Raw genomic sequence first — 24,303 nt, forward strand, 5'->3', positions numbered from 1 at the left:
CACTAGTCCCTTCCTAACATTTTAGTCTAGTTTTTATTTGTTGACGAAATTGTCAATATATTTAGTCTTAGTTTAGTCATCATAGCTTAGTTTTCATTTAGCTTCCATTTAGATTTCGTCAGTGAAAAAAGGTAGACTAACAATTTTCATCTCAGTATTTGTCGACAAAATCGACACTGATATCCACTCCACGCCAGGCTTGAGAACCTGCTTTTCCACCAGGCCACTTAACAGCACACACTCCTACCTACTCTAGGTGTTGGAGATTTGAACCAGCACCGTCCTATGTCAGGTTTGAACCGGCACACTTCTACTAGGTATACTACTGATATCATCTGACTTATTCGCTGGGCCACTTACCGACACACAATCATGGGGAATTTCTGTGCTCCTTTAAAGCTGTCCTTCTGGAAGTCAGTGTGCAAAGCACCAGATAAATCACAATGCTTTTTGAGTGGTGCAACCACTCCAAGGAACAGCAATGTCCGTGTTCACCTATGCCTGTGTTCACATATGTGTGTCTGTGTTGGTTAATGAGCACCAGTCCAGTATATGACTATGAGTACCAGTAGGGGCACTGTTGTGCCAGAAACAGAGAGAGGGATAGTGCTGCACTGTTGCCTGCTAATGAGAGAGAGAGGTGTGGGGGGGGGGGGGGGGGGGGAGTTGCACCACTCAGTTCACACGGGTGTGATTTTTTTGGGAGTTGCCGTCCTGTGCACCACTCAGTTCACACAGGTGATTTATTTTTAGTGAGCGCGCGAGTGGCCGAGATTTGGGGTATTGGAATTTGGCCTTAGGAAGAAACGTTGGGTTCTACATCTTGTTTCCAAATATGTAGAACCCCAGAGTGTCACTTCAAGTCAGTGTTTCCCAACCTGGTGTACAGGCCAAAGAAAATGTCAAAACAAATGTCAATGACCCACAAAAAGCATAACTTGCATTTTGTGGGTCATTATTGTAAATAATTGCGAACGCAGTGAGCCACTTACTATGACAGCAGGGGCTGAGTGTCTGTGTGTGTGTGTGTCACGCTGTGTGGTGTCACGCTGTTACACCACCGGCCCGCCACCAGAGGGCGCAGCTGTGGCACGCACGCACGCACGCACACACACACACACACACACACACACACACACACAGGGCGCAGCTGTAGCACACACACACACAACCACACACACACGAGCTGCGTTCGCTTCACGCGTTTGCGCGTCTTACTTGTAGTAAACAAATATATATCTTAAAATAGCAAAAATAGCAGATGTACAAGCTCACAACGTGACATGGTGTGACACGTTGTGAGTGTTTGTTTGGATGCGTGAGTGCATGTATGTGTCTCAGCGTGTCAGATCAGATGTAAGAAGGAACCTCCCTTGAGTCCCTTCCAACTCCAAGGAGGAAAAAAAAGGCTCAGAATCACTGTAACATTTCTGAGTGCGTGAGTGAGATCTTTGTACTCACTGACTGTGGCTTGTGGATTTCTGATAGGCAGAGACCATTTTTCCAGGAGAACAGAACTGCTATAGCGATCAGCCTGTGCTAGCTGAAATCCGCAATGACTCAGCATTTAATGGACTCAGTAATTGAGGCAGAAATGTCGGCCATCTGAAAAGTATATTAATGTGTAGAGACTAGAGAGCGCTTTGTCTGACGATGTGCATTTGATTATTTAACAGTTTGCCAAAAATAAATTGACGGTAGCACATAACATGCTGTTGACTGCCTGTTTCAAAGAGGCTCTTGATAATAATGGAGGATTTATATAGCACTTTTCTAAGGTAGGCCTCCTCAAAGACGCTCAAATCCTTTTAATGGGCAGCGACGCGTTGTGATGCGAGTCTAAACTTCACCACTAAACCAAATATTTGCAGCTTGGTTAAAAGCACTCAATATAAAAAATAACCTTTGAGGCAAGGTTCTTCCATTAAAACGATAGTTTGGACTATATATAGCTCGAACAGCCTTACGTTATACCACTAGTCATGATACACCATAAACCTTGGTGGCTTGGATTGCAGCCTTATGAAGTTTCCAGAAAACCCTGTATTGATGCCAGTGTCCCAGCTCCGCAATATAAAACTCTATAGGCTAACAGGGAATATAGTATGCACCAATTCCAAACATATCCCCATATTGCCAAAATGAATGACGAAAGCATCAACATTATGGTTCTCACCCTTAGGTTGGTCTTCCAAAAAAAACACCCAACTCAGGCTTCTGGCAAACAGAAGGCCGCAAACCATGGCCACGCCTTTTATGCACTCCCCTTAAAGGGGCAGCAGGTGCGGTCTCAAAGGGTTATGTTGTGTCATTTAGTGTTAAAAGTGATCCTATTGTGTGGCCTGTAAATCTAAGGGGCAAACACTTTAAATGGTGTACTTCAGTGTTCTGGAAACAAACATTAACACAAAATGTACACCTGTGATCTGTTATGGAAAGTCTGACGACATGGACACCAAGCTTACATTTCCAAACCGACTAAATATCATAAGATTTTGTTCTACTAAATCTACAGTTGATTTAGCGTGATGCGTTGTGAGATTGTAGATCTGCTATTTTCAGCATGCAACCAAGTGTGAAATGACTTATACTGGATCTCTTGTCCACTAGTCCCTTCCTAACATTTTAGTCTAGTTTTTATTTGTTGACGAAATTGTCAATATATTTAGTCTTAGTTTAGTCATCATAGCTTAGTTTTCATTTAGCTTCCATTTAGATTTCGTCAGTGAAAAAAGGTAGACTAACAATTTTCATCTCAGTATTTGTCGACAAAATCGACACTGATATCCACTCCACGCCAGGCTTGAGAACCTGCTTTTCCACCAGGCCACTTAACAGCACACACTCCTACCTACTCTAGGTGTTGGAGATTTGAACCAGCACCGTCCTATGTCAGGTTTGAACCGGCACACTTCTACTAGGTATACTACTGATATCATCTGACTTATTCGCTGGGCCACTTACCGACACACAATCATGGGGAATTTCTGTGCTCCTTTAAAGCTGTCCTTCTGGAAGTCAGTGTGCAAAGCACCAGATAAATCACAATGCTTTTTGAGTGGTGCAACCACTCCAAGGAACAGCAATGTCCGTGTTCACCTATGCCTGTGTTCACATATGTGTGTCTGTGTTGGTTAATGAGCACCAGTCCAGTATATGACTATGAGTACCAGTAGGGGCACTGTTGTGCCAGAAACAGAGAGAGGGATAGTGCTGCACTGTTGCCTGCTAATGAGAGAGAGAGGTGTGGGGGGGGGGGGGGGGAGTTGCACCACTCAGTTCACACGGGTGTGATTTTTTTGGGAGTTGCCGTCCTGTGCACCACTCAGTTCACACAGGTGTGATTTATTTTTAGTGAGCGCGCGAGTGGCCGAGATTTGGGGTATTGGAATTTGGCCTTAGGAAGAAACGTCGGGTTCTACATCTTGTTTCCAAATATGTAGAACCCCAGAGTGTCACTTCAAGTCAGTGTTTCCCAACCTGGTGTACAGGCCAAAGAAAATGTCAAAACAAATGTCAATGACCCACAAAAAGCATAACTTGCATTTTGTGGGTCATTATTGTAAATAATTGCGAACGCAGTGAGCCACTTACTATGACAGCAGGGGCTGAGTGTCTGTGTGTGTGTGTGTCACGCTGTGTGGTGTCACGCTGTTACACCACCGGCCCGCCACCAGAGGGCGCAGCTGTGGCACGCACGCACGCACGCACGCACACACACACACACACACACACACACACACACACACACACACAGGGCGCAGCTGTAGCACACACACACACAACCACACACACACGAGCTGCGTTCGCTTCACGCGTTTGCGCGTCTTACTTGTAGTAAACAAATATATATCTTAAAATAGCAAAAATAGCAGATGTACAAGCTCACAACGTGACATGGTGTGACACGTTGTGAGTGTTTGTTTGGATGCGTGAGTGCATGTATGTGTCTCAGCGTGTCAGATCAGATGTAAGAAGGAACCTCCCTTGAGTCCCTTCCAACTCCAAGGAGGAAAAAAAAGGCTCAGAATCACTGTAACATTTCTGAGTGCGTGAGTGAGATCTTTGTACTCACTGACTGTGGCTTGTGGATTTCTGATAGGCAGAGACCATTTTTCCAGGAGAACAGAACTGCTATAGCGATCAGCCTGTGCTAGCTGAAATCCGCAATGACTCAGCATTTAATGGACTCAGTAATTGAGGCAGAAATGTCGGCCATCTTAAAAGTATATTAATGTGTAGAGACTAGAGAGCGCTTTGTCTGACGATGTGCATTTGATTATTTAACAGTTTGCCAAAAATAAATTGACGGTAGCACATAACATGCTGTTGACTGCCTGTTTCAAAGAGGCTCTTGATAATAATGGAGGATTTATATAGCACTTTTCTAAGGTAGGCCTCCTCAAAGACGCTCAAATCCTTTTAATGGGCAGCGACGCGTTGTGATGCGAGTCTAAACTTCACCACTAAACCAAATATTTGCAGCTTGGTTAAAAGCACTCAATATAAAAAATAACCTTTGAGGCAAGGTTCTTCCATTAAAACGATAGTTTGGACTATATATAGCTCGAACAGCCTTACGTTATACCACTAGTCATGATACACCATAAACCTTGGTGGCTTGGATTGCAGCCTTATGAAGTTTCCAGAAAACCCTGTATTGATGCCAGTGTCCCAGCTCCGCAATATAAAACTCTATAGGCTAACAGGGAATATAGTATGCACCAATTCCAAACATATCCCCATATTGCCAAAATGAATGACGAAAGCATCAACATTATGGTTCTCACCCTTAGGTTGGTCTTCCAAAAAAAACACCCAACTCAGGCTTCTGGCAAACAGAAGGCCGCAAACCATGGCCACGCCTTTTATGCACTCCCCTTAAAGGGGCAGCAGGTGCGGTCTCAAAGGGTTATGTTGTGTCATTTAGTGTTAAAAGTGATCCTATTGTGTGGCCTGTAAATCTAAGGGGCAAACACTTTAAATGGTGTACTTCAGTGTTCTGGAAACAAACATTAACACAAAATGTACACCTGTGATCTGTTATGGAAAGTCTGACGACATGGACACCAAGCTTACATTTCCAAACCGACTAAATATCATAAGATTTTGTTCTACTAAATCTACAGTTGATTTAGCGTGATGCGTTGTGAGATTGTAGATCTGCTATTTTCAGCATGCAACCAAGTGTGAAATGACTTATACTGGATCTCTTGTCCACTAGTCCCTTCCTAACATTTTAGTCTAGTTTTTATTTGTTGACGAAATTGTCAATATATTTAGTCTTAGTTTAGTCATCATAGCTTAGTTTTCATTTAGCTTCCATTTAGATTTCGTCAGTGAAAAAAGGTAGACTAACAATTTTCATCTCAGTATTTGTCGACAAAATCGACACTGATATCCACTCCACGCCAGGCTTGAGAACCTGCTTTTCCACCAGGCCACTTAACAGCACACACTCCTACCTACTCTAGGTGTTGGAGATTTGAACCAGCACCGTCCTATGTCAGGTTTGAACCGGCACACTTCTACTAGGTATACTACTGATATCATCTGACTTATTCGCTGGGCCACTTACCGACACACAATCATGGGGAATTTCTGTGCTCCTTTAAAGCTGTCCTTCTGGAAGTCAGTGTGCAAAGCACCAGATAAATCACAATGCTTTTTGAGTGGTGCAACCACTCCAAGGAACAGCAATGTCCGTGTTCACCTATGCCTGTGTTCACATATGTGTGTCTGTGTTGGTTAATGAGCACCAGTCCAGTATATGACTATGAGTACCAGTAGGGGCACTGTTGTGCCAGAAACAGAGAGAGGGATAGTGCTGCACTGTTGCCTGCTAATGAGAGAGAGAGGTGTGGGGGGGGGGGGGGGGGGAGTTGCACCACTCAGTTCACACGGGTGTGATTTTTTTGGGAGTTGCCGTCCTGTGCACCACTCAGTTCACACAGGTGTGATTTATTTTTAGTGAGCGCGCGAGTGGCCGAGATTTGGGGTATTGGAATTTGGCCTTAGGAAGAAACGTCGGGTTCTACATCTTGTTTCCAAATATGTAGAACCCCAGAGTGTCACTTCAAGTCAGTGTTTCCCAACCTGGTGTACAGGCCAAAGAAAATGTCAAAACAAATGTCAATGACCCACAAAAAGCATAACTTGCATTTTGTGGGTCATTATTGTAAATAATTGCGAACGCAGTGAGCCACTTACTATGACAGCAGGGGCTGAGTGTCTGTGTGTGTGTGTGTCACGCTGTGTGGTGTCACGCTGTTACACCACCGGCCCGCCACCAGAGGGCGCAGCTGTGGCACGCACGCACGCACGCACACACACACACACACACACACACACACACACACACACACACACAGGGCGCAGCTGTAGCACACACACACACAACCACACACACACGAGCTGCGTTCGCTTCACGCGTTTGCGCGTCTTACTTGTAGTAAACAAATATATATCTTAAAATAGCAAAAATAGCAGATGTACAAGCTCACAACGTGACATGGTGTGACACGTTGTGAGTGTTTGTTTGGATGCGTGAGTGCATGTATGTGTCTCAGCGTGTCAGATCAGATGTAAGAAGGAACCTCCCTTGAGTCCCTTCCAACTCCAAGGAGGAAAAAAAAGGCTCAGAATCACTGTAACATTTCTGAGTGCGTGAGTGAGATCTTTGTACTCACTGACTGTGGCTTGTGGATTTCTGATAGGCAGAGACCATTTTTCCAGGAGAACAGAACTGCTATAGCGATCAGCCTGTGCTAGCTGAAATCCGCAATGACTCAGCATTTAATGGACTCAGTAATTGAGGGCAGAGTGTAAATGCCTTGCCGATTCAATTAACCCTATAACAGTGGGCAGGGTGTTTTTTCTTTTCTTTTGTTTTTTATTTCATTCTTTTTTGTAGAAGTTGGTGTGTGTGTGTGTGTGTGTGTGTGTGTGTGCATGTGCGTGTGTGCGCGTGCGTATGGAAGGGGGTGTTAGGAATATCAAGAGTCAACACTATAGATGTTAGCCTTCCTTCCCACTGACAGTCTTACCACGTGACTTCCATTGGAAAAGCATTGGGGCGGCCATGAAACACAGGCAGAGCACAACACAGTTGTTCTTTCTGTGTGTACGAAGTCTGACACTCACAGACCTTCGTCATGGCCTTGAAGCTTAGATGAATCCCCATAAACATAGAAATACTTTATGGAGCACATATATCTCTTGAGACACAATTTCCAAATGCTTCTGCCGAATGGTCTGTATAGGCTATGAAAATGAGTAGAAAATAAAGTGGATAAGGCTTTTGTTAAGTTAACTAGTCCAGCATAGCCAGTGTATCTGGCTGCATGGCCATCCGACCACCTAACCAGCTTGACCGTTTTACCAGCCGGGCTTCGCTGGTTAGTCCAGCTTTGCTTACTCGGTGACCAGCCATATAAGTTGACCAATACAGACAAACCAGCAAAGCCAGCCTGGCCCAGCTTTTCCAGCCTGGTAAAAAAAAGAAAAAAAAGAATAAGCCTAACATCATGGTAAAATAAGCAACCATCCTCCCCTTTGAACCGGTTCAGTTCAGAACCAGTTTTTAGTCCATGAGCCAGACCTTCGAAATTGGAACGTTAATTGTGAATTGAGTGGGCAAAACCATATTAAATTGTTTATAGGATCAATTTAAGTAAATAATATATATGATAACACTTCCACAGGAGTAGCTTTTTCATATTTATCACACATTTTGTAATTTTTACCTAGGCTACAGTAGGCCTATAATGTGATAGGTGATAGGTAGAAAAATATATTTATTTACCAGTTGATTACTTACACGAAGACAATGATTTATTGTATTACACATTTTCTGAAATTGTCCATTTCAATATGCAAATTATGCATTATGTAGGAAAATATGCAAAAACATTAATTTACTAACGACAATTTAATATCGGTATGGTTTTGCACACTCAATTCATAATTAACGTTCCAATTTTGGAGGTCTCGCTTATGGACTAAAAATTTGTTCTAAACTGAACCGGTTCCTATAACCGGTGGAAAGGGGGTCTTTGAGCAGAATGTATGCACCCACAACCCCCCCCCCCACCCCCGCCATTGTGACATCATGTGGCAGCAAGTCAATGGCAAAATGGCAAAATAAACCTGTACTGTATGTTTGTCCATTTTTACATGGGCAGAATTACAGTACCATTCAACGATTATGGAGGAGATATAGTCTGGCTTGAGAGACTATATAGAGCACTTGGCTGCTCAAGTGCAAACTGTGGAGATCATTCTCAGTGCCATTTCAGTGCCATTTCACTAGATGCCTCGGGTAAAGCAACGGTGGAGAAATGTCATCTAATACAGCTAATGAGAGCCGTGAGTGCCTCAAGAGGCCATAACAAACCAGTGTCTATAGCCTGCTGAGCAAAACAATCAGAAGACCCATAATAGCTCTAAGAGCCCATTTCCAATTAGGGATATTTAGCACCGCACTCTTGGAAGCACTTAATACTAAGCCACATACAGTAGCTATGGATATTATTATTAATGCTAGTGTCCTTTAAGTCCTCGTAGACCAGAACTGTAACTCCTTTGGAGAATATATTCCCACTCCACATTTTCCTGGCTGTCTGGAGGACATGCATTTGGGGGTTTAGACCAGGGTTACTCAGTACAAGGTTGAAAAAAATTATTGTGCCATTTTATCATGATTATTAGTGGGGAGCACTGGGGACCTATTATTCATAGATAGGTTGAAAAGTGGTGAAGTGGTCCTTTAATCACTCACACTTGTTTATAACATGCAGCTCGTAAGACTTTGTTTTGCTACTCATATATACAGTAGATTCAGAATAAGACTTTGTTTTGCTACTCATTATATACAGTAGATTCAGAATAAGCAAAGATAATTCTGTCAAGTTTTATGTTGACCCTGGAATTAAATTGTATTCACCACTATGCCCAAAGCCTGTTGGTAACCATGTCATAACATTCAATTGTCTTGAGTTTTGCTTGAGTCCAGAATCTCCAGATAGTTTTCATTAAAATAATAATTAATAATAATAATAATAATAATAATAATAATAATAAAATATCAGGGGTTGTGAGAATGTTGTGTTAAGCTACAACTATAGCTGGATGGTTAGAATATGTTTTTGTTTGATCAAGTATTAACTATACCTCCACATAATGTATTCCACTACGATGCTATAGCTCTAATCAAGAACGCTGGCTATAACTGTGACCACAAAAATACTTTTTTACTCAAATGAGTAACGCGGGCTTTTCTGTGGCTATTTTGATCTCACTCACAGCATGATAGAAGAATGCCCAATACCAGAGTAAACGGTCTACTCTGTGGCTTGCACTGCCATCTACTGCATGGTTCTGTCAAGCACACGTACACACTTAGAATATAAGAACATACCTGTATTTATTTTTCAAGGTTTACTACCACTGTTATACACCTACATTTATCAGTAGATTACTATCACTAGTTCTCCATTGTATGAAATTATAGACGCTACTGAATATTACCCAACTACTGTATATCATGCATACAGTATCTAATCACACCTTATTCTGGACGGGAACCCATTTTGGTGTTTTTTTTTTTTTAATATATATTTTTTATCCCACAATTTTGTAACCCATTTTTTCCCTTTTGGTGTTTTAAGCATTATGTTATACATTAGCTATTGAAGAATAGCAGATCGACAAGCTCATACCGCGGCACTCGGTGCCGCGCTACGAGCTTGTAGGTCTGCTATTTTTTTTTTAATCGTGACAATGTGGCGCAAATCTTTGATATACTCTTTCAGAGCGAACGTTTTTAACTCAAATCTTTGCTTTTGGGGGGGGCTCCCTGGAACAACATATTTTCAGATAGGGGTCTGCAGCCAGATATATGTATTTCTAGGGGTCCTAGACATGAAAAAAGTTGAGAACCACTGACATAGAAACATAGGTTTATCAGAAAACTGTCAGGATTTAGAAGATATTTGTAGAATCTATGGTATAGGTCTAAATGGGTTAATGCGGCCTGCAGGATATATTGAGAGACAGCGAAATCCAAGTTCGATGGATATATTAATTGATTTCCAAAAATGAAAACATTACTCGCTTTCATGACTTCAGTCTATATTAGTAGCTATAGTTATTACACTTTTATTGTCTTTTTTGTGTCCAATGTATAGTTTGTAGTTACGTTCATAAAGTTAGCATAAGTATAGCCTATAAGTATAACTAAACAAATTTGAAATTAAATTTAAAAAAATACTTTTCAGGATTCCAATTCAAAAATAATTCAGGATTCTAATTCAAAAAGCCCTTTAGGGCGAGGACCGAGGTCACTTCTTGCCCTCAGGCGTCTTACTGGTATACTGCTCCAAAGAAAAGGTGGATTGGCAAACCCATCAGTTGATTTTAGGAATCTTCCATGGTGTCCTATGGGTATTGCCACTGAATAAACTGGTGACATTGTAACCCTTTAGTTATCAATTACAGGGTACAGGACTAGTTACTAGGTTCGGAAGAGCAGTAAGCAAGAAGAATGATTTAGACCACAGACCATAGGTACGGTTTAGTATTAACCCGATGGCTTGTATTACAGCAATAAAATAAAATGGAAAATGCACAACAAACAATGACAATAATCATACAAAACAATAAACAAAAGAAAACAACTGTGCTCAGACAGTTAAATGTCACCAATAAATACCTCCTATTAACTATACTCCCACAGGAAAACAGGGAAGTACTATTTTAATCCTATTTATTTACTATCTAATTTAGTTGTCCTTTTCAGGTTTTAAATCTAATCTAAGGTAAGTAAATAAGTTTAAGTTGTTTTTAAGTAACCTATTCCTATTTTAGGTTCACAGTAAATATCACTTTTAACCAAATGAAATGTAATGTTATGAAATCAAAATACTTTGTTGTCTCCACCAGGCCAAAGGCATGGGGGGAGAGTATGTTTTGCACTCCGTCCGTCCGTGTGTGTGTGTGTGTGTGTGTGTGTGTGTGTGTGTGTCCGTCCGTCCGTCCGTCCGTGTGTCCGTGAGCAGCTAACCTCGGCCACCGTTAACCCGGTCGATGCCAAATTTTGCACACACACTCCCTGGATGCCAATGATGAACCCCTGCCCCAAACTTTCCAGAACGGCCTGTTATAGCGCCACCAGGAGGCCGCTTTGTGCAAAACAAGTTTTTGCACAGTACACCTACAGATTTTGTCCAAACATCACGCAAATTGGTACACAGTCTCTAGAGCCATTCAACGAAACAGGTCCTTCAGATTTCTCACACTCCATCCTGATTGGTTAAGATTGGCTTCCAAAGTTCACAGGAGTGCTCAGTTTCAAACAAAATGCTGCAAATCATGAACACATCGCGTGATTTCCGTGAAATTGTGCACCCACATTCCCACTAGGCCGAGGACGAAATGCCACATGAACAATTTCAACTCAGCCTCAAGGTGGCGCTATAACTGGCCAAAAAGTGTTTTTACCTCTAACTGCACGGATCTGTGGATAACTTTGTATGCCAACTCCCTAGAGGCCAAGGAAAAACCTTTGTCTGGAATTTTTCACATCTGCTCTTTATAGCGCCACCAGGAGGCCGACATATGTAAAACACATTTTCTATTATTACTCCTTCAGATTTTATCCAAATTTCACGCAAATCGGTACACATGATCTCCATAGTCATGTGATCAAGACAGGTTTGTTTGATTTCTCATATTCCATCCTGATTGGCCACGATTGGCTCCTACACTTTTCAGGAGTAGCCCGCTTTGTACAAATCGCCACAACTCCTCAACGCAGCGTCCGATTGCGATGAAACTGTGCACGCATATTCCCACTAGGCTGAGGAAGAATCCTGGTGGAGACCTGTGCCCAGAAGGGCACTTTTTCTAGTTATTTATAAATTCACCTTCGTTTCACCTTTAAACATAAACCAGTAAATGTATATTCACTTCACAATTATCTTCAGTATTCACCTTAAACAGTCACAAATCCACATTCACATGTGGATCACATGAACTTAAAGATCAATCACTATATCAACAATCACACTACAAATCCCATGAACTTAATAACCCATAAATGTCCTTTAAAAGGTATTAAAAGTCCAATGAACTTCCCACTGTGTGTGGCAGTAAGTATGGAAATGAATGTGTGTAGCTCAAAAGTTCACTGAGTCCATATGTGTGTAAGTATCAGTGTTCGGCGTATTGTGATTGTAAAGTTCACTGTACTGTATGTCCATCCGAGTAGGGTGAATTAACTTGCAGTGTGTGCAGTGCAAGTCGCTGTAGCACTGAGGCTCACGGTGCTGCAGGCTCACGGTGCTGCCTGGTTAATAAACCAGACCGAATCAGCCGTTGGCAAAAATAAATTGCCTGCCGGCGGATTACGGTCTGGAGAGGCTCAATTGTACGCCCATTTCCTACACCAGAGAAATGGGGCGGACAATCGGGACACAGTATGCAATATGGGCGGGCTTTGGTACAGTGACTACCGTGCGAAATTAGTCTGGTTTATTAACCAGGCTACTGCAGTGAGAGGAGAGGGAAATGGGGGAATGTTCAAACCAAATGTCTTATCTGATTTAAGGGGACAGCGGTGTTGAGGATCTTCATCCGTAGAATCGTGGGTAGCTCGCCAGAGTGATATGCCAATATCACTCGAATCAATCCAATCAAAGCAAAAAGACCTGACCTGTTTACAAAACAGGTCATATAATCACACATTAGGATCACACCCTTAAAAGTTTAGAAACAAAATAAAACATTGTCTTCATTTTAGTTCAACTACTAATAGTACATTTACAATTAGCTGGATATGCAATTAAATCAAAACTGTTACCATGAAAGTTATGCAGTGTAACATAGGCTGCTGCTGTCAGTCACAAACACAGTAGTTCAACTCACCAAGTCAGTGTTCAAAGTTCACACAATTAACAGGTTCCAGGATCAAACTTCTCAAAAGGACCAGCACTCTTCTCTCAAAAAGAGACTGGATCAATCAAAACTCTTTAAATGAAAATAATCTGTTCACATTAATCAAATCTTGTCTTTCCTCTCTGTTTGTCAAATGGTCTGCTCAACAGGCTTCTCTCTCCTGTTCTCTCCAGAACATTCTGTGCTCTGCAGCATGTAATTAGCTGAATCACATCACCTGGGCTGGTGATTCTCCAAAGTGCAGTCTATTAATTGAGAGACCTGATTGGTCAATTGGTTCATTGGCTTGTTCAGAGCACCTCACAGGGCTCTCAAAGCACACAAGCAGATGAATGCGAATACAGATAGAATATAAACCCATACATTGTACTCTGTATAGTAAAATAGTCTCATTGTTAAAGCTCTTTTGTAGAAGTTTGGTTAGTGTATTTTAACCTGGTTTATATCCTAAATCCATTCATATTTAGATATTTATTTTATTGACTTGGCTATTCTGACCTGGGTTACAACATCTTGCTAATATAGGACAGATTGCAAAACGAAAGGGCATAAGGCCTCAGCCCCACTATGTGACACATTAGAACAATTCTTCTGGGACACTTCTTCTGCTCAATCCATATGAGCTCAACACTTTTTGATGAGAAGAACCACCATAACAGCAGCTTATCTTACACGATTTATATATATATATATATATATATATAGGCATATATGGCCAATGCTGTGAGAAGATATGTTATATATGGTATGGTCCTTTATGGTTAGATTTGCTATATTATGGCCTGGGCCGTGGCTCAGCGGTCCAGGCACCTTGGCTGCATGGTATTCTGAGTCTGGCAGTGGGCTGCGGGTTCGACTCCCGATCCCGACAGCCTTTAATGCATGTCCCCCCCGTCTCTGTCCCCATTTCCTGTCAGCCTACTGTCTGTGACAAAAGAATCACAACTGTGTGAAGTGAGGGGCGCTAATATATTAAAGTCTAATTGAAATGGTTAGATGATGTAAAACAAACAGTGTCAAAATAAACATTAAATAGAGGGTATGCGCATGCATGAATTAAGTGAATGGCAGATCGAGTGGCAAAGTGAGTGACAAAGTGAATTTAATGTTGTTCAGATAGGACCTTTCTGTTTGGATGTATGGGTTGTCAACTCAAGGTTTGCCACTCGGCTTTCCCGCATAACTTCCGGGTATAATGATGATATCACACGCATACCCTCTATTCTCTTCATTGTCAATGGCGTTTTTAAAACAAACATTGAACTAAAAACAAACATTAATTTCTCTTCATTGTCAATGGCGTTTTTAAAACAGACATTGAACTAAAAACAAACATTAAACCTGGAGGGGCCCTCAATAAAGGCGAAAGCCACACAATTTTATTTATTTTTACTATATTATTAGGCCATTAGATTTTTCTTCATTTCCCCCACAAATTCATAAAATAGCTTATGTGTACAATGTTTTTTGTGGTTAAGTGGTTGAGAATAACAACAGGGCTCCTTGACAAGACAACCAAGACATACTGGGAAGGAAGAGACGGCAGACTGTAGTGATATCTGTGAAGTTGCTTCACAAGGATAACCCATATAGAGCCATAGGACCACCTGACCTCTCCTCGTTCAATGTACTCCTTGGCAATCACCCGGAAGCACTGCTTGAACGTGCGCATGCGCGCTTTGTTTGTTTCAGCTTGAGTTCTTCACAAACACACGCACACAACAGTGTGTTAACCCCAGTCTCTCTCTGGTAACTTGAGTTGTTTGCAGAGATTACAGCACCAGCCAACAACAGAAGGCCCTGCAACAAACGTGTTCGACACTGCTGCTGCGGATAGTAACGTATAGCTCTTTAGTATTTACTGGAGGGACATTACTTTAATTTAAAACACGCCTATAACGCTGCTATAGAGAGTCACACAACAACATGACTGATCAATCAGTACTGTTACTTCGTAAACAACTTTCAGGTAAGAAGTTATCTAAATCTCTATTATTAAAGTGTTCATTTTGGCAACAGCTGCTATGTCATTGTTGTTTTCCTAAAGACGTACGTCCGTAATGAACTATATGCGAACATAATGCTAAATGTTTGTTAGCCAGTCGTTGCTGTATTTCAGCACCCATGTGTCCCTTAATGATATTTATAACGTCACGACTGAGCAGCTCTGAGTCGGATATATCCTTTTAGAAGACACGTGTTTACTTTCCTCTTCTGACATCGACCGAGACACACTCTTAAACAATGTCAGGTTTGGAAGCTCGGAAATGATGTGGGATTAAACATTGTTTTTTTTTTTTTTTTTTCAGTTGGTAAATTTCGGACCAAGCCGATTTATGGACTAAATCAAATATCAGGATTTTTTTATTTTAACTAAATGGGCGACCTCTATATCTATGTTTAAAAAAAAAGACAAATATAATATTTGCAATAATAATAAAATATATGCTCTACACTACAAGCTTAAGTGGTTAAAAAGATTAGACAATAATGTCTTTCACAACATTATAATTTATTACAATATCTCAACTCCTAGACAATATCTAGGATGTATACGGGGCAATATTAAATCCTAAACCAAGTGTTTTGTTCCAGAGTTAGGAAAAGAAAAGAGGAGGCCTTCCTCAGGTAACCTGAGAAGAAGGCCCCTGAGGCCGAAAACGTTGTATTGTTGTCAATACAGTAATTTGTTTGGAAGCTTTTAAAAACGGTGTGCCTCTTTTCTTTTCCTAGTAACTTTTTGGGATTCTGCACCCGTTGTAATTTGTGGATGTGCGTGCACCTCTTCTTGTCCATTGTTGTTCCAGAGTTAAACAAGAACCCCGTGGAGGGCTTCTCTGCTGGTCTCATAGATGACGATGACATCTACCAGTGGGAAGTGGTCCTCATCGGTCCACAAGATACACTGTTGTGAGTTGAAATGAAACGGCGGTGAATGATATATTCTGCTATTTCACTGACACTGCTCGCCCTTGTCCTTGGACACTGTGATCAGTCGTCTTGTCATTTGCAGTGAGGGAGGTTTCTTCAAAGCACACCTGATCTTCCCCCATGACTACCCTTTGAGACCTCCCAAGATGAAGTTCATCACAGAACTCTGGCATCCCAATGGTAAGGTAAACCCGGCCTATCCTTCCCTGGCTAGACCATTATGTGACTCCCTGGCTAGACCATTATGTTAGAAAACATGTTATTGGTTATAACATTAAGACAGCCCACACACATAGCTCCCCCATCCATCCACTAGTGATATTTCAAGCGGTCTGTTCTCTTTTTTCGCGTTTTTCGGAAAGCCGATGGAGAAACGCAGCTAGAAATCCGAAAAACGCACTCTGTGTGCACGGACCTTAAGTCTAATAAAATATAAATGTGAAATAAACTTTCCAGGAACACGCTGAAGTCGCAATCTGTTCAAGTAATTATCAAGGTTTAATGTGATCATATGGATATGGGAGTATACATTACAGAGACAATCGGGTCTCAGCAGTCTGTCTGTGAATATATATATATATATATATATATATATATATATATATATAGTGGATTACAGCTCCTGTAGTGGTTGGGTATCAAGCAAGTAAGCTGGATTCATGTTAACTTATTCTGAATATGTGTTCTGGGACATATCCTGAAAACTAGTGACCAGATTGTCTTGAAATATACTGTGCAGTGTATGTGTCCTAATCATAACCTCTCTTGTGGCCCGAAATGTAATGAACAACACACATTTTCTCCGCCTAGAAACTAACTTACTAAAAGTCAGGATATCCACTAGGCAGGGAGACATTGAGACCGAAGTTTGGACCGATTTCACTACCGACGCATGCATATCAGTCAGAACACATAAGAAATCCTATAGTGCACGTCTGATTTCTTTCCATTTTGCTTGCTATCAGTGGCAAAGAATGGCGACGTATGCATCTCAATTCTGCATGAGCCTGGAGTGGACAAATACGGCTATGAGAAACCAGAGGAGCGTTGGCTGCCAATCCATACAGTGGAGACCATCATGATCAGCGTCATCTCCATGTTGGCAGACCCCAATGATGAATCTCCTGCCAATGTAGACGCAGCTGTAAGTGCCTTTTTATGGTTTTGTATTTGGATGCTATGTATGCTGGGGTTAGTCCTGATGTAAGATATCTGCAATTAAAACACAGCCTATAATTCAGTTGCGTTGGGCACTATACTTTATATGAAGTGGATTATAAACTATACAAAAAGAAGCATACTATATTGATGGCACTTTCATAATTGATAGGTTGTCACTGTCGGGCAGAAACCTTGTATCTCCATTTTGATCCGTTTCACGTTGCTTTGTAAATGAATGCCCTTTTCTATATATTAGTGTCGCTTTAATGTACAGTAGCAAAAATACCAGATCTACAAGCTCATGTGTCGCATTGCGATGTGATGGGAGCTTGTAGGTCTGGTTTTGTTTGAAACATTTTGTCTATGATGACATGCCCGTCGTAGGGACGCCAGGTTGAAAGCAGTCAAGTTTGTTTCGTGGGTTTTTAGAAATATGTAGCCTGCTATGAAAAGAAAAGTGCTTGTGACAATATCTTTGGTTTTCTTTTCGTGCTCTGCTCTGCAGAAAGAATGGAGGGAGGATCCCAGGGGAGAGTTCAAGAAGAAAGTTGCACGCTGTGTACGGAAAAGTCAGGAGATGGCTTTTGACTAGGTTTTCTAATTAACTTGTGAGTACCACCACTTGTCAGGCGATTTGTGTTGACTGATGACATGATGTTCCTGTGAGTTCAGGGTGTTCCACAAGTGAATACAGTCAGTTGGGTGGAAATGGTAGCCAGTCGAAAACCGGGGTGGGAAAAGGATAACGGTTGGGTGGATGGGCCCATAATGGATAAAATGGTTTATCACACACTTTTAGGCTGTATTCTAGCAGGCGACCATAACCAAATTATAAACAAGTCTTATTGAACTTTGAGCATCTTAGATGGAAGGCATATTAGGGTAAGTAAGTACAGTAGCTCATAGCAATAAGCAAATAATATAAAGCCTCATTTCCATTTTGGTCCGCTGTGTTCTGTTGTAGTGGGGAAAAATTATAAAATGTTTTAACCAGCACAAAAATGCTTTACCTGGTAAATCATTTTGACTGTCTTTGAGCTCTACTCTATACAAGTATGACTGATGAGACACGTACACAGTACACACACACGCGCTCGTGCAACATTAACGTTATAATAAAATACAAGTGAGTGAACATTTGATGAGACAGACAAATCTATATTAGATGTGTGACAGGCACACACAAACAAGCAATGTGTAACAGTTGATCTTTCATTTGTAATTAGTTGGATGTGCGTTGATCCTCGGACGATCAGAGTCGAGATGAAGCTCGTGAGAGGGTAAATAAGTAGCTGGAAATGTTTAAATACTCTTGCTATTCAGCCAGCAGCCGATGCTTGTGGAACACCCTGTGAGTTGCGAAGGGAGTATGAATTTGCATGATTTGTCTTTTGTAAGATTATCTTTGTATAATCTTTTTATGTGGTCATTTTAAATGGTAAATATACAAGTTACCTCGAATGTCTTGGGTAATTTGTGTGGATGATATGTCGTGATCTGGCTTCAGTCAGTCCACATTTTATTCAACGATGCAGAGCGAAGTGTACATTATGGATATTGTCCGTACAACCGTCACTCCCAGGAAGTACAAACGTTGACGGATGATAAACTCGCAAGGTTATGATCACAAAACCCAAATTACAGGAAGAAAGAATTGCAATGAATTGACAAATTTCAAATATTTTGTTTACTCGTTTTTACTGGTGATAGTGGATTGCAGACTACGCACAATGCACACAACCTCCGTCAAAGCAAATCATGAGGCACTGTTCATTGCCAATGTATGTACCTTCATCATATTAGCCACCCCTACATAAACACGATGTTTTCATGAGGGCAAAGGTTTGCTTTAGAACCACATCAATATTTGGCATTGCATTAATTAATCATCATATTTGGATAAATCTAAATGGTCATTTCAGTATTACCGTATGGAGGCTTTTTCAACATAACGTAACCAACCAAAAATATTTGTTACTGTGATTGATGTTTGTTTTGTTTTTTTCCCAGATAGGAATTGAAGGGGACTGAAGTAGTGGTTACACTGAAAGCTCAACCGTTGAATAATATGATTGCCGGGCATGAACATGCGCTTACAGTATGGTCCAGTATAGCAACAAATTAGTTGTCCCTGCCCCCACCCCCTTTTTTATGTTTAAAAATGTTTGTATGCAGAAAACTGTACAATGATAAATACATTAGATGGTGGCAGTAGTATGGTCTGATTATGGTGGATTTCTAAACTATTAAAACAATATGTATGGAATTCTGCATAGTACTACAGTTGTTTTATAGACTGCTGCTAATCGTTGTCCCAAGCCTTTGTGATACAGTAAACTGGTAAATCTTGACACTTGCAAGCAGGGGTGGCTCATTTAAAGGGTATATCTCGTGGCAAAACAAGACACGATAATTTTTTTTTAAGAAAATCCTTATGTGATTCTGTTCCCTTATTAAACTTAAATACTTAAATCAATGAGGTTATACTAAATCACCCATCTATTACATTTAAATTTGAATTGGTTGGAGGCACACCATCCAGAGCTTTTAAACATTTAGGAAACAAAATGGAAAAGGTTGACTGGTTTGTTTGGGTTTCTGAACAAAATCAGCACCAGCCGCTACTATCCCACAGGCTTGGCTGCAACAGAGGGAGTTGCCTATCATTTCTGATGTGATCATTTGTAAAACAATCTAGAGAAACGTATACCCACTTATTCTACCCAATTGTCTTGGTGAGTTTACTTTTCATTTATTTTGTTTATATAGCTGCATGTTCTCTTTTTTTTGAAGATATTTTCATTCAACCTGCAACACTGAGCCATCTACCTTTACAGTGTCCTCACTTATGCAATTTCAGGTTTGCAACATTTGTAGCTTTGAGTGTGATAGAGACAAATAAGTGCTCGGCAGTGAAAGTGTTCCTTCTCATCGGATTCGGGGGGGAAACATCACAACATTGCCTTAATTTCTCTCCTTGTAAGCAAAAGAAAGTTTACGTGAAACCTGTCGGGATGCTTCCACTTATTTCTTTTTAGCTCAATGTATTTTTGAGAAACCAAAAATCAAGCATGAGACATGAAGCAGATATTTTTTGTAATATTAAAAGATCTCAGCCCTAGTGTTTGCCCTGTTTGTGTACTGTATGTAAATATGAAGAATTGTATAGAAACTAAGTTACCTGCCTTTGTATTCCCTTGGGGAAGCTCATGTTTGTTCCTGCAATGTACGATACCATTCAGGTAAATGGTCAAGGTCAGTGGGTCCCAAACTGTTTGCGAGACACTTTTCAATCTGTATACACAACTATTACATTTTATAATTGACTATAACAGTCATTTCCTAATCTAATAGAGGCTAAATCAATATACCTAAACAGATCTAAAAGTTGCTGTGCACAATTTGGGCATGTTAATCTTGCACAACTGCTAGTATGAAGTCATGCCATGATATTTTAACTTGCTCATTGATGTGTTTTAGGCAAAAGTTTGAAAACCCACTGATCTAGGTGATGTCATGTAACGCTCCTTGTATGATATTTTTAGTCTTTAAGTGTGCAATTTCAACCATTTAAAAGGTTTGTGTACATTCTTACAAGCAATAAAGCTCAGTGTGAATATTCACTAACATCGTTACATTTCTACATAACTATTTAATGACAGTGCTGCATTAAATTATACTTTTCCTTAATCAGTTGAAAAACATGATTGTACAGTATGACCAACTTTATTCACTTTCAAATGTGAGGCACAGGATTAAATGACAGATTCATTTCCGATCTCTATGATTGCTTTATTATTAAGCACCAGCTCAAAAAGATTAACAACCAGACAAGTTGAAACATACCCTTGGCCTTGTATTCAATATAAAAATCACATTGACCACACAATCCCAGAAGCACAAAAGAGATATATATATATTAAAAAAGAAAAATCCACCCATCTTAATGTGCAGAGTACAAAGTGGACATCATAAGTTGTTTACTGTCCAGGAGCCGACAGACTTTTGTTCATGAACTGCTTCTTGACAAAGCACACCCACCACTGAGAAGAAATATAGAAAGAAGCCACTGTTATAAAGACAACTTTCAGCCAGGCCATTCACTGCATTGGCATGTTAAAAAAAAAGTATGACACGACTATTTGGAAATTGTACGTTGTATGTTAAGACTAGCTGTTTGTATAGTGTTCCATCAATTAAACAGCCGAGCAGATGGAGAATGTACACCATTATTTCTTACAAATCACTGATGCAGTATTTTAGAACCAAACCTTAACTAAAAACTCATGTCACTCATTTTGTATATTGATGATGTAGTGCATGTGCCAATTACTAATCCCTGATTGTTATTTTTTAAATCAGAAGACAGAATTTAGATTTATGCAATGCAGTAGAAAAAACTATTTAGACTTTATTTTATCAATGTTCTGTGTCCAACAATTTCTCACCTTGCTAGGTTTGTCTGTCTGAGGGTCAAACACACGGTCACAGAGCCTCAAACCAGTCTCCTGGCGGATCTGCTGGAGATACGCCCTCATGGTTTCTGAAATGAGGAAAGACATTCATGTTGCCATTATTACGCACCACACCATGACTGTCAAACTTACCTTAAGGACGTCAGAGCTCACAACAGAACAATTAACAGCATATTTGGCTCATAACTTATATACTACAGTACAGTACTGAGACTGTTCATTTCTAACAGAAAGGGACAGTGAATATCAAGTTTTACGTACCCTCCTCCTGCTTGTTTACAGGCTTGGCATACATAGCATTGAGGGGGAAACCAGGTTCTCCAGGGATGGGAAAGTTAGTTATGCCCAGAGTATACATCTCCTTCTCTCCCTGGCCCCTGGAGCTGCACTGGAAAGATCAACGCACAGCAATATGTGAGTGATATCACTAAACAATGTGACTCATTTATTTAATTAATTTATATTCCTAAGCTAAGTAAGGGTGAATTCACTGCAGCGATTCATAAATGTGCTTTGCACATTCGCCAAATAAAGAGGCAATATGCAGTTATTATTTCGAATGCGGTTCATCACAATTGAAGTCCGCAATAGAGCGTCGCAGACGAGAATTTCCAATAAATTTTTCCCATAGACGTTTCAGAAAGAATTTATTTAAAGACCTGTAAAGCCTAGGACTTACAGGTCTTTAAATAAATACCTTCTGAAACATCTATGGGAAAGATGAAAGGGAAATATCTTCCTGGCCGCTCGTCGTCATGTAAGATATGCAGAGTATATTGCATGGGATTGCAGTCAAACAATACAAATTCCACACAATGTAATTCCACTTTACCAGCCCAAGTGACAAGGAGGCTAAGGAGTTTATTTATTTCAATTCACTAATTAATAACACTATTATCAGTCACATATTTATTGTACCAATACTTCAAAACGGTGTCCCTGGTTTGGATTATACACATCTTCCTGTTTTGTTTGTTCTGCTAACATATTTTAGTTTAGTGTACCAGTAAATTGGACAGATGCATTTGGGTAATTTTTTACACAGAGTTAAATAAACACAGTATTATGCTGGAAGTAAAATATACTAGGTTCATTGTATACTTATACGTAGATGGATACAATGTAATTATGTGTGGTTTACCTTCTGTAGCTTCTTTAGGCATTCAGATATGTACAATGTGACATAGATCAATGTCCTGTCTGCTTCATTCTGAAAAAACAAAACAAAAAACACACTACCGGTTAAAATCAAGTAATCAAATCAAGTATTTTGTCCACTGTGTACTCCCTGCAAACTATGACATGAACATGCTTCAAGTGCAGTTCCCATCATGTCTTAACTACTACAAAACTATGAGAAGATTGCAGAGAAGAGGGCAGAATCAAGTTGAGACATGTGGAGAAAGAGCAGAGAAACAGTCTGAGCAAAAGGCGACACCAAGTGGCAGGGTTATGACAAAAGAAGAAAAGAAACACTGCTGTCTAAAAACAAAAGAATAGCAAGAATTCATGACATTGAATGCTAACAGCTACATATAGGGACTGGCTGGATTTGTGTGTTGGCTATTCAATAATAGCAGATATACAAGCTCAAGAGCGTGTCACTTTGTGCCACGCTGCATGCTTGTACATCTGCTATTTATTTTAAACATTTGAAAGTGTGAGAACTACTGATTTAGAATACATTTGGGTTCATGTTTAAAGCGGCTGATAGAGGCCCGTTAGGCCCCAGTCAGTCACTTCCCTAAAACATACTCACACCAAGTCACATACCAATTGCATTGGAAGGAACCAAGATTATTGTTCTCACCTTAATTTCATAATTCTTAAAGAAGACATTGGCTTTGAAGTAATATATAGCCTCATCGATGATATCCTGGTCTTTGGCTGAAATGACAAAGTGGTCATTGGCCATTATCAAGGAACACACACTCCTGTTTGCTGATGTTCTGCCCTGTGTCTGCACGCACGCACGCACACACACACACACACACACACACACACACACACACTTTGACAGCTCGACATAAAAACGGATGGACTGTGGACACATCAGACCATATGGAAATAAGCAAACTCCTGTGGCCTCGGACTGTCCAATGACCCAATTCCTGCATTATAGTACAGTACTTATACAGTACAGGTTTAAAGTACCAGTGATGTTCACGCATTACTTGACACAGTGACAGCTGTGGTGTGTTCTCTTTGAAATTATTATTATTACATAGTTGAATATGAAACGTAGTACGGAAACATACTTTCTTTGGGACCAGGTCCCTTGAACTGTGTCTTGAGTGGAAGCATAGCCATGTTTCCGATCATTTTGGTGTCTGCATCCAACAAGCTGGAATGGTACGCCTGGAACAAAATGCTCAATTTAAATAACGTTACACAGCCCAAGCCACCCATGTGTACAACTCGGCCAGTGTACACATGTAACCCGATTGATTTGCGTAAACTGTTTACATTTGTGAATCTACAGTTGATAAATAATCCACGCATCCTAACGTTAGTTAGTTAGTAAGCTAACCAGGATAGCAAGAGGGCTCGAGTCATTTATTTGCCCACAGTTTATCCAATGTTGCTGCATCATCGACATCCACAGATAGTTAGTTTCACTAAGAATATTATCCCTCCCACCAAATCTCACGGCAGAACGATGCTTGTTTAGATTTTGAGGCTTTTACTCACCGGCATCTTGAATGATAAATACAAGCGTTTGTGCTCAGTCAGTGAAAGAGAAATGTCTACTCTGCTTCCGCCTCTCCTCCTCCGCCCTAAA

General features: G+C 40.5%; 2 protein-coding genes across 4 annotated transcripts; one reads left to right on the forward strand and one right to left on the reverse strand.

The window, feature by feature from the left end:
* The first annotated feature begins 14,652 nt into the window (after window positions 1-14,652).
* Window positions 14,653-19,459, forward strand: LOC310879330 (ubiquitin-conjugating enzyme E2 G1-like). Of its 3 annotated transcripts, none has more exons than XM_083793918.1 (6): window positions 14,653-14,923; window positions 15,762-15,864; window positions 15,968-16,065; window positions 16,851-17,029; window positions 17,552-17,654; window positions 19,057-19,459. In XM_083793918.1, exons 1-5 carry the CDS (start codon window positions 14,881-14,883, stop codon window positions 17,636-17,638), a joined length of 510 nt encoding a protein of 169 aa, XP_083650044.1. In that variant the 5' UTR covers window positions 14,653-14,880; the 3' UTR covers window positions 17,639-17,654; window positions 19,057-19,459. The 3 variants fall into 3 exon arrangements, with proteins under 3 accessions (XP_083650044.1, XP_083650045.1, XP_083650043.1); XM_083793919.1 differs by having other exon boundaries at window positions 19,061-19,459; XM_083793917.1 differs by having other exon boundaries at window positions 17,552-19,459.
* Window positions 19,460-20,817: 1,358 nt separating this feature from the next.
* On the reverse strand, window positions 20,818-24,303 carry arpc3 (actin related protein 2/3 complex, subunit 3). Its single transcript, XM_083793916.1, has 7 exons — window positions 24,213-24,303; window positions 23,780-23,879; window positions 23,332-23,408; window positions 22,663-22,731; window positions 21,783-21,909; window positions 21,495-21,589; window positions 20,818-21,089 (listed from the first exon to the last, which is right to left on the reverse strand). The coding sequence occupies exons 1-7, from the start codon at window positions 24,216-24,218 to the stop codon at window positions 21,027-21,029; spliced, it is 537 nt and encodes a 178-aa protein (XP_083650042.1). The 5' UTR covers window positions 24,219-24,303; the 3' UTR covers window positions 20,818-21,026.

This window comes from Protomyctophum parallelum (genome assembly GCF_964188405.1).
Source record: "Protomyctophum parallelum genome assembly, chromosome: 21".
Classification (NCBI taxonomy): Eukaryota; Metazoa; Chordata; class Actinopteri; order Myctophiformes; family Myctophidae; genus Protomyctophum; species Protomyctophum parallelum.

Coding starts and splice junctions, on each gene's coding strand:
- arpc3 (XM_083793916.1), bottom strand. Junction 23,409..23,779: donor GGGACCTGGTCCCAAAGAAA/GTATGTTTCCGT, acceptor TTGTCATTTCAG/CCAAAGACCAGGATATCATC. Junction 21,910..22,662: donor GCCTAAAGAAGCTACAGAAG/GTAAACCACACA, acceptor TGATCTTTCCAG/TGCAGCTCCAGGGGCCAGGG.
- LOC310879330 (XM_083793917.1), top strand. CDS start 14,881: ATGACTGATCAATCAGTACTGTTACTTCGTAAACAACTTTCAG. Junction 14,924..15,761: donor ACTTCGTAAACAACTTTCAG/GTAAGAAGTTAT, acceptor TTGTTGTTCCAG/AGTTAAACAAGAACCCCGTG. Junction 15,865..15,967: donor GGTCCACAAGATACACTGTT/GTGAGTTGAAAT, acceptor TGTCATTTGCAG/TGAGGGAGGTTTCTTCAAAG.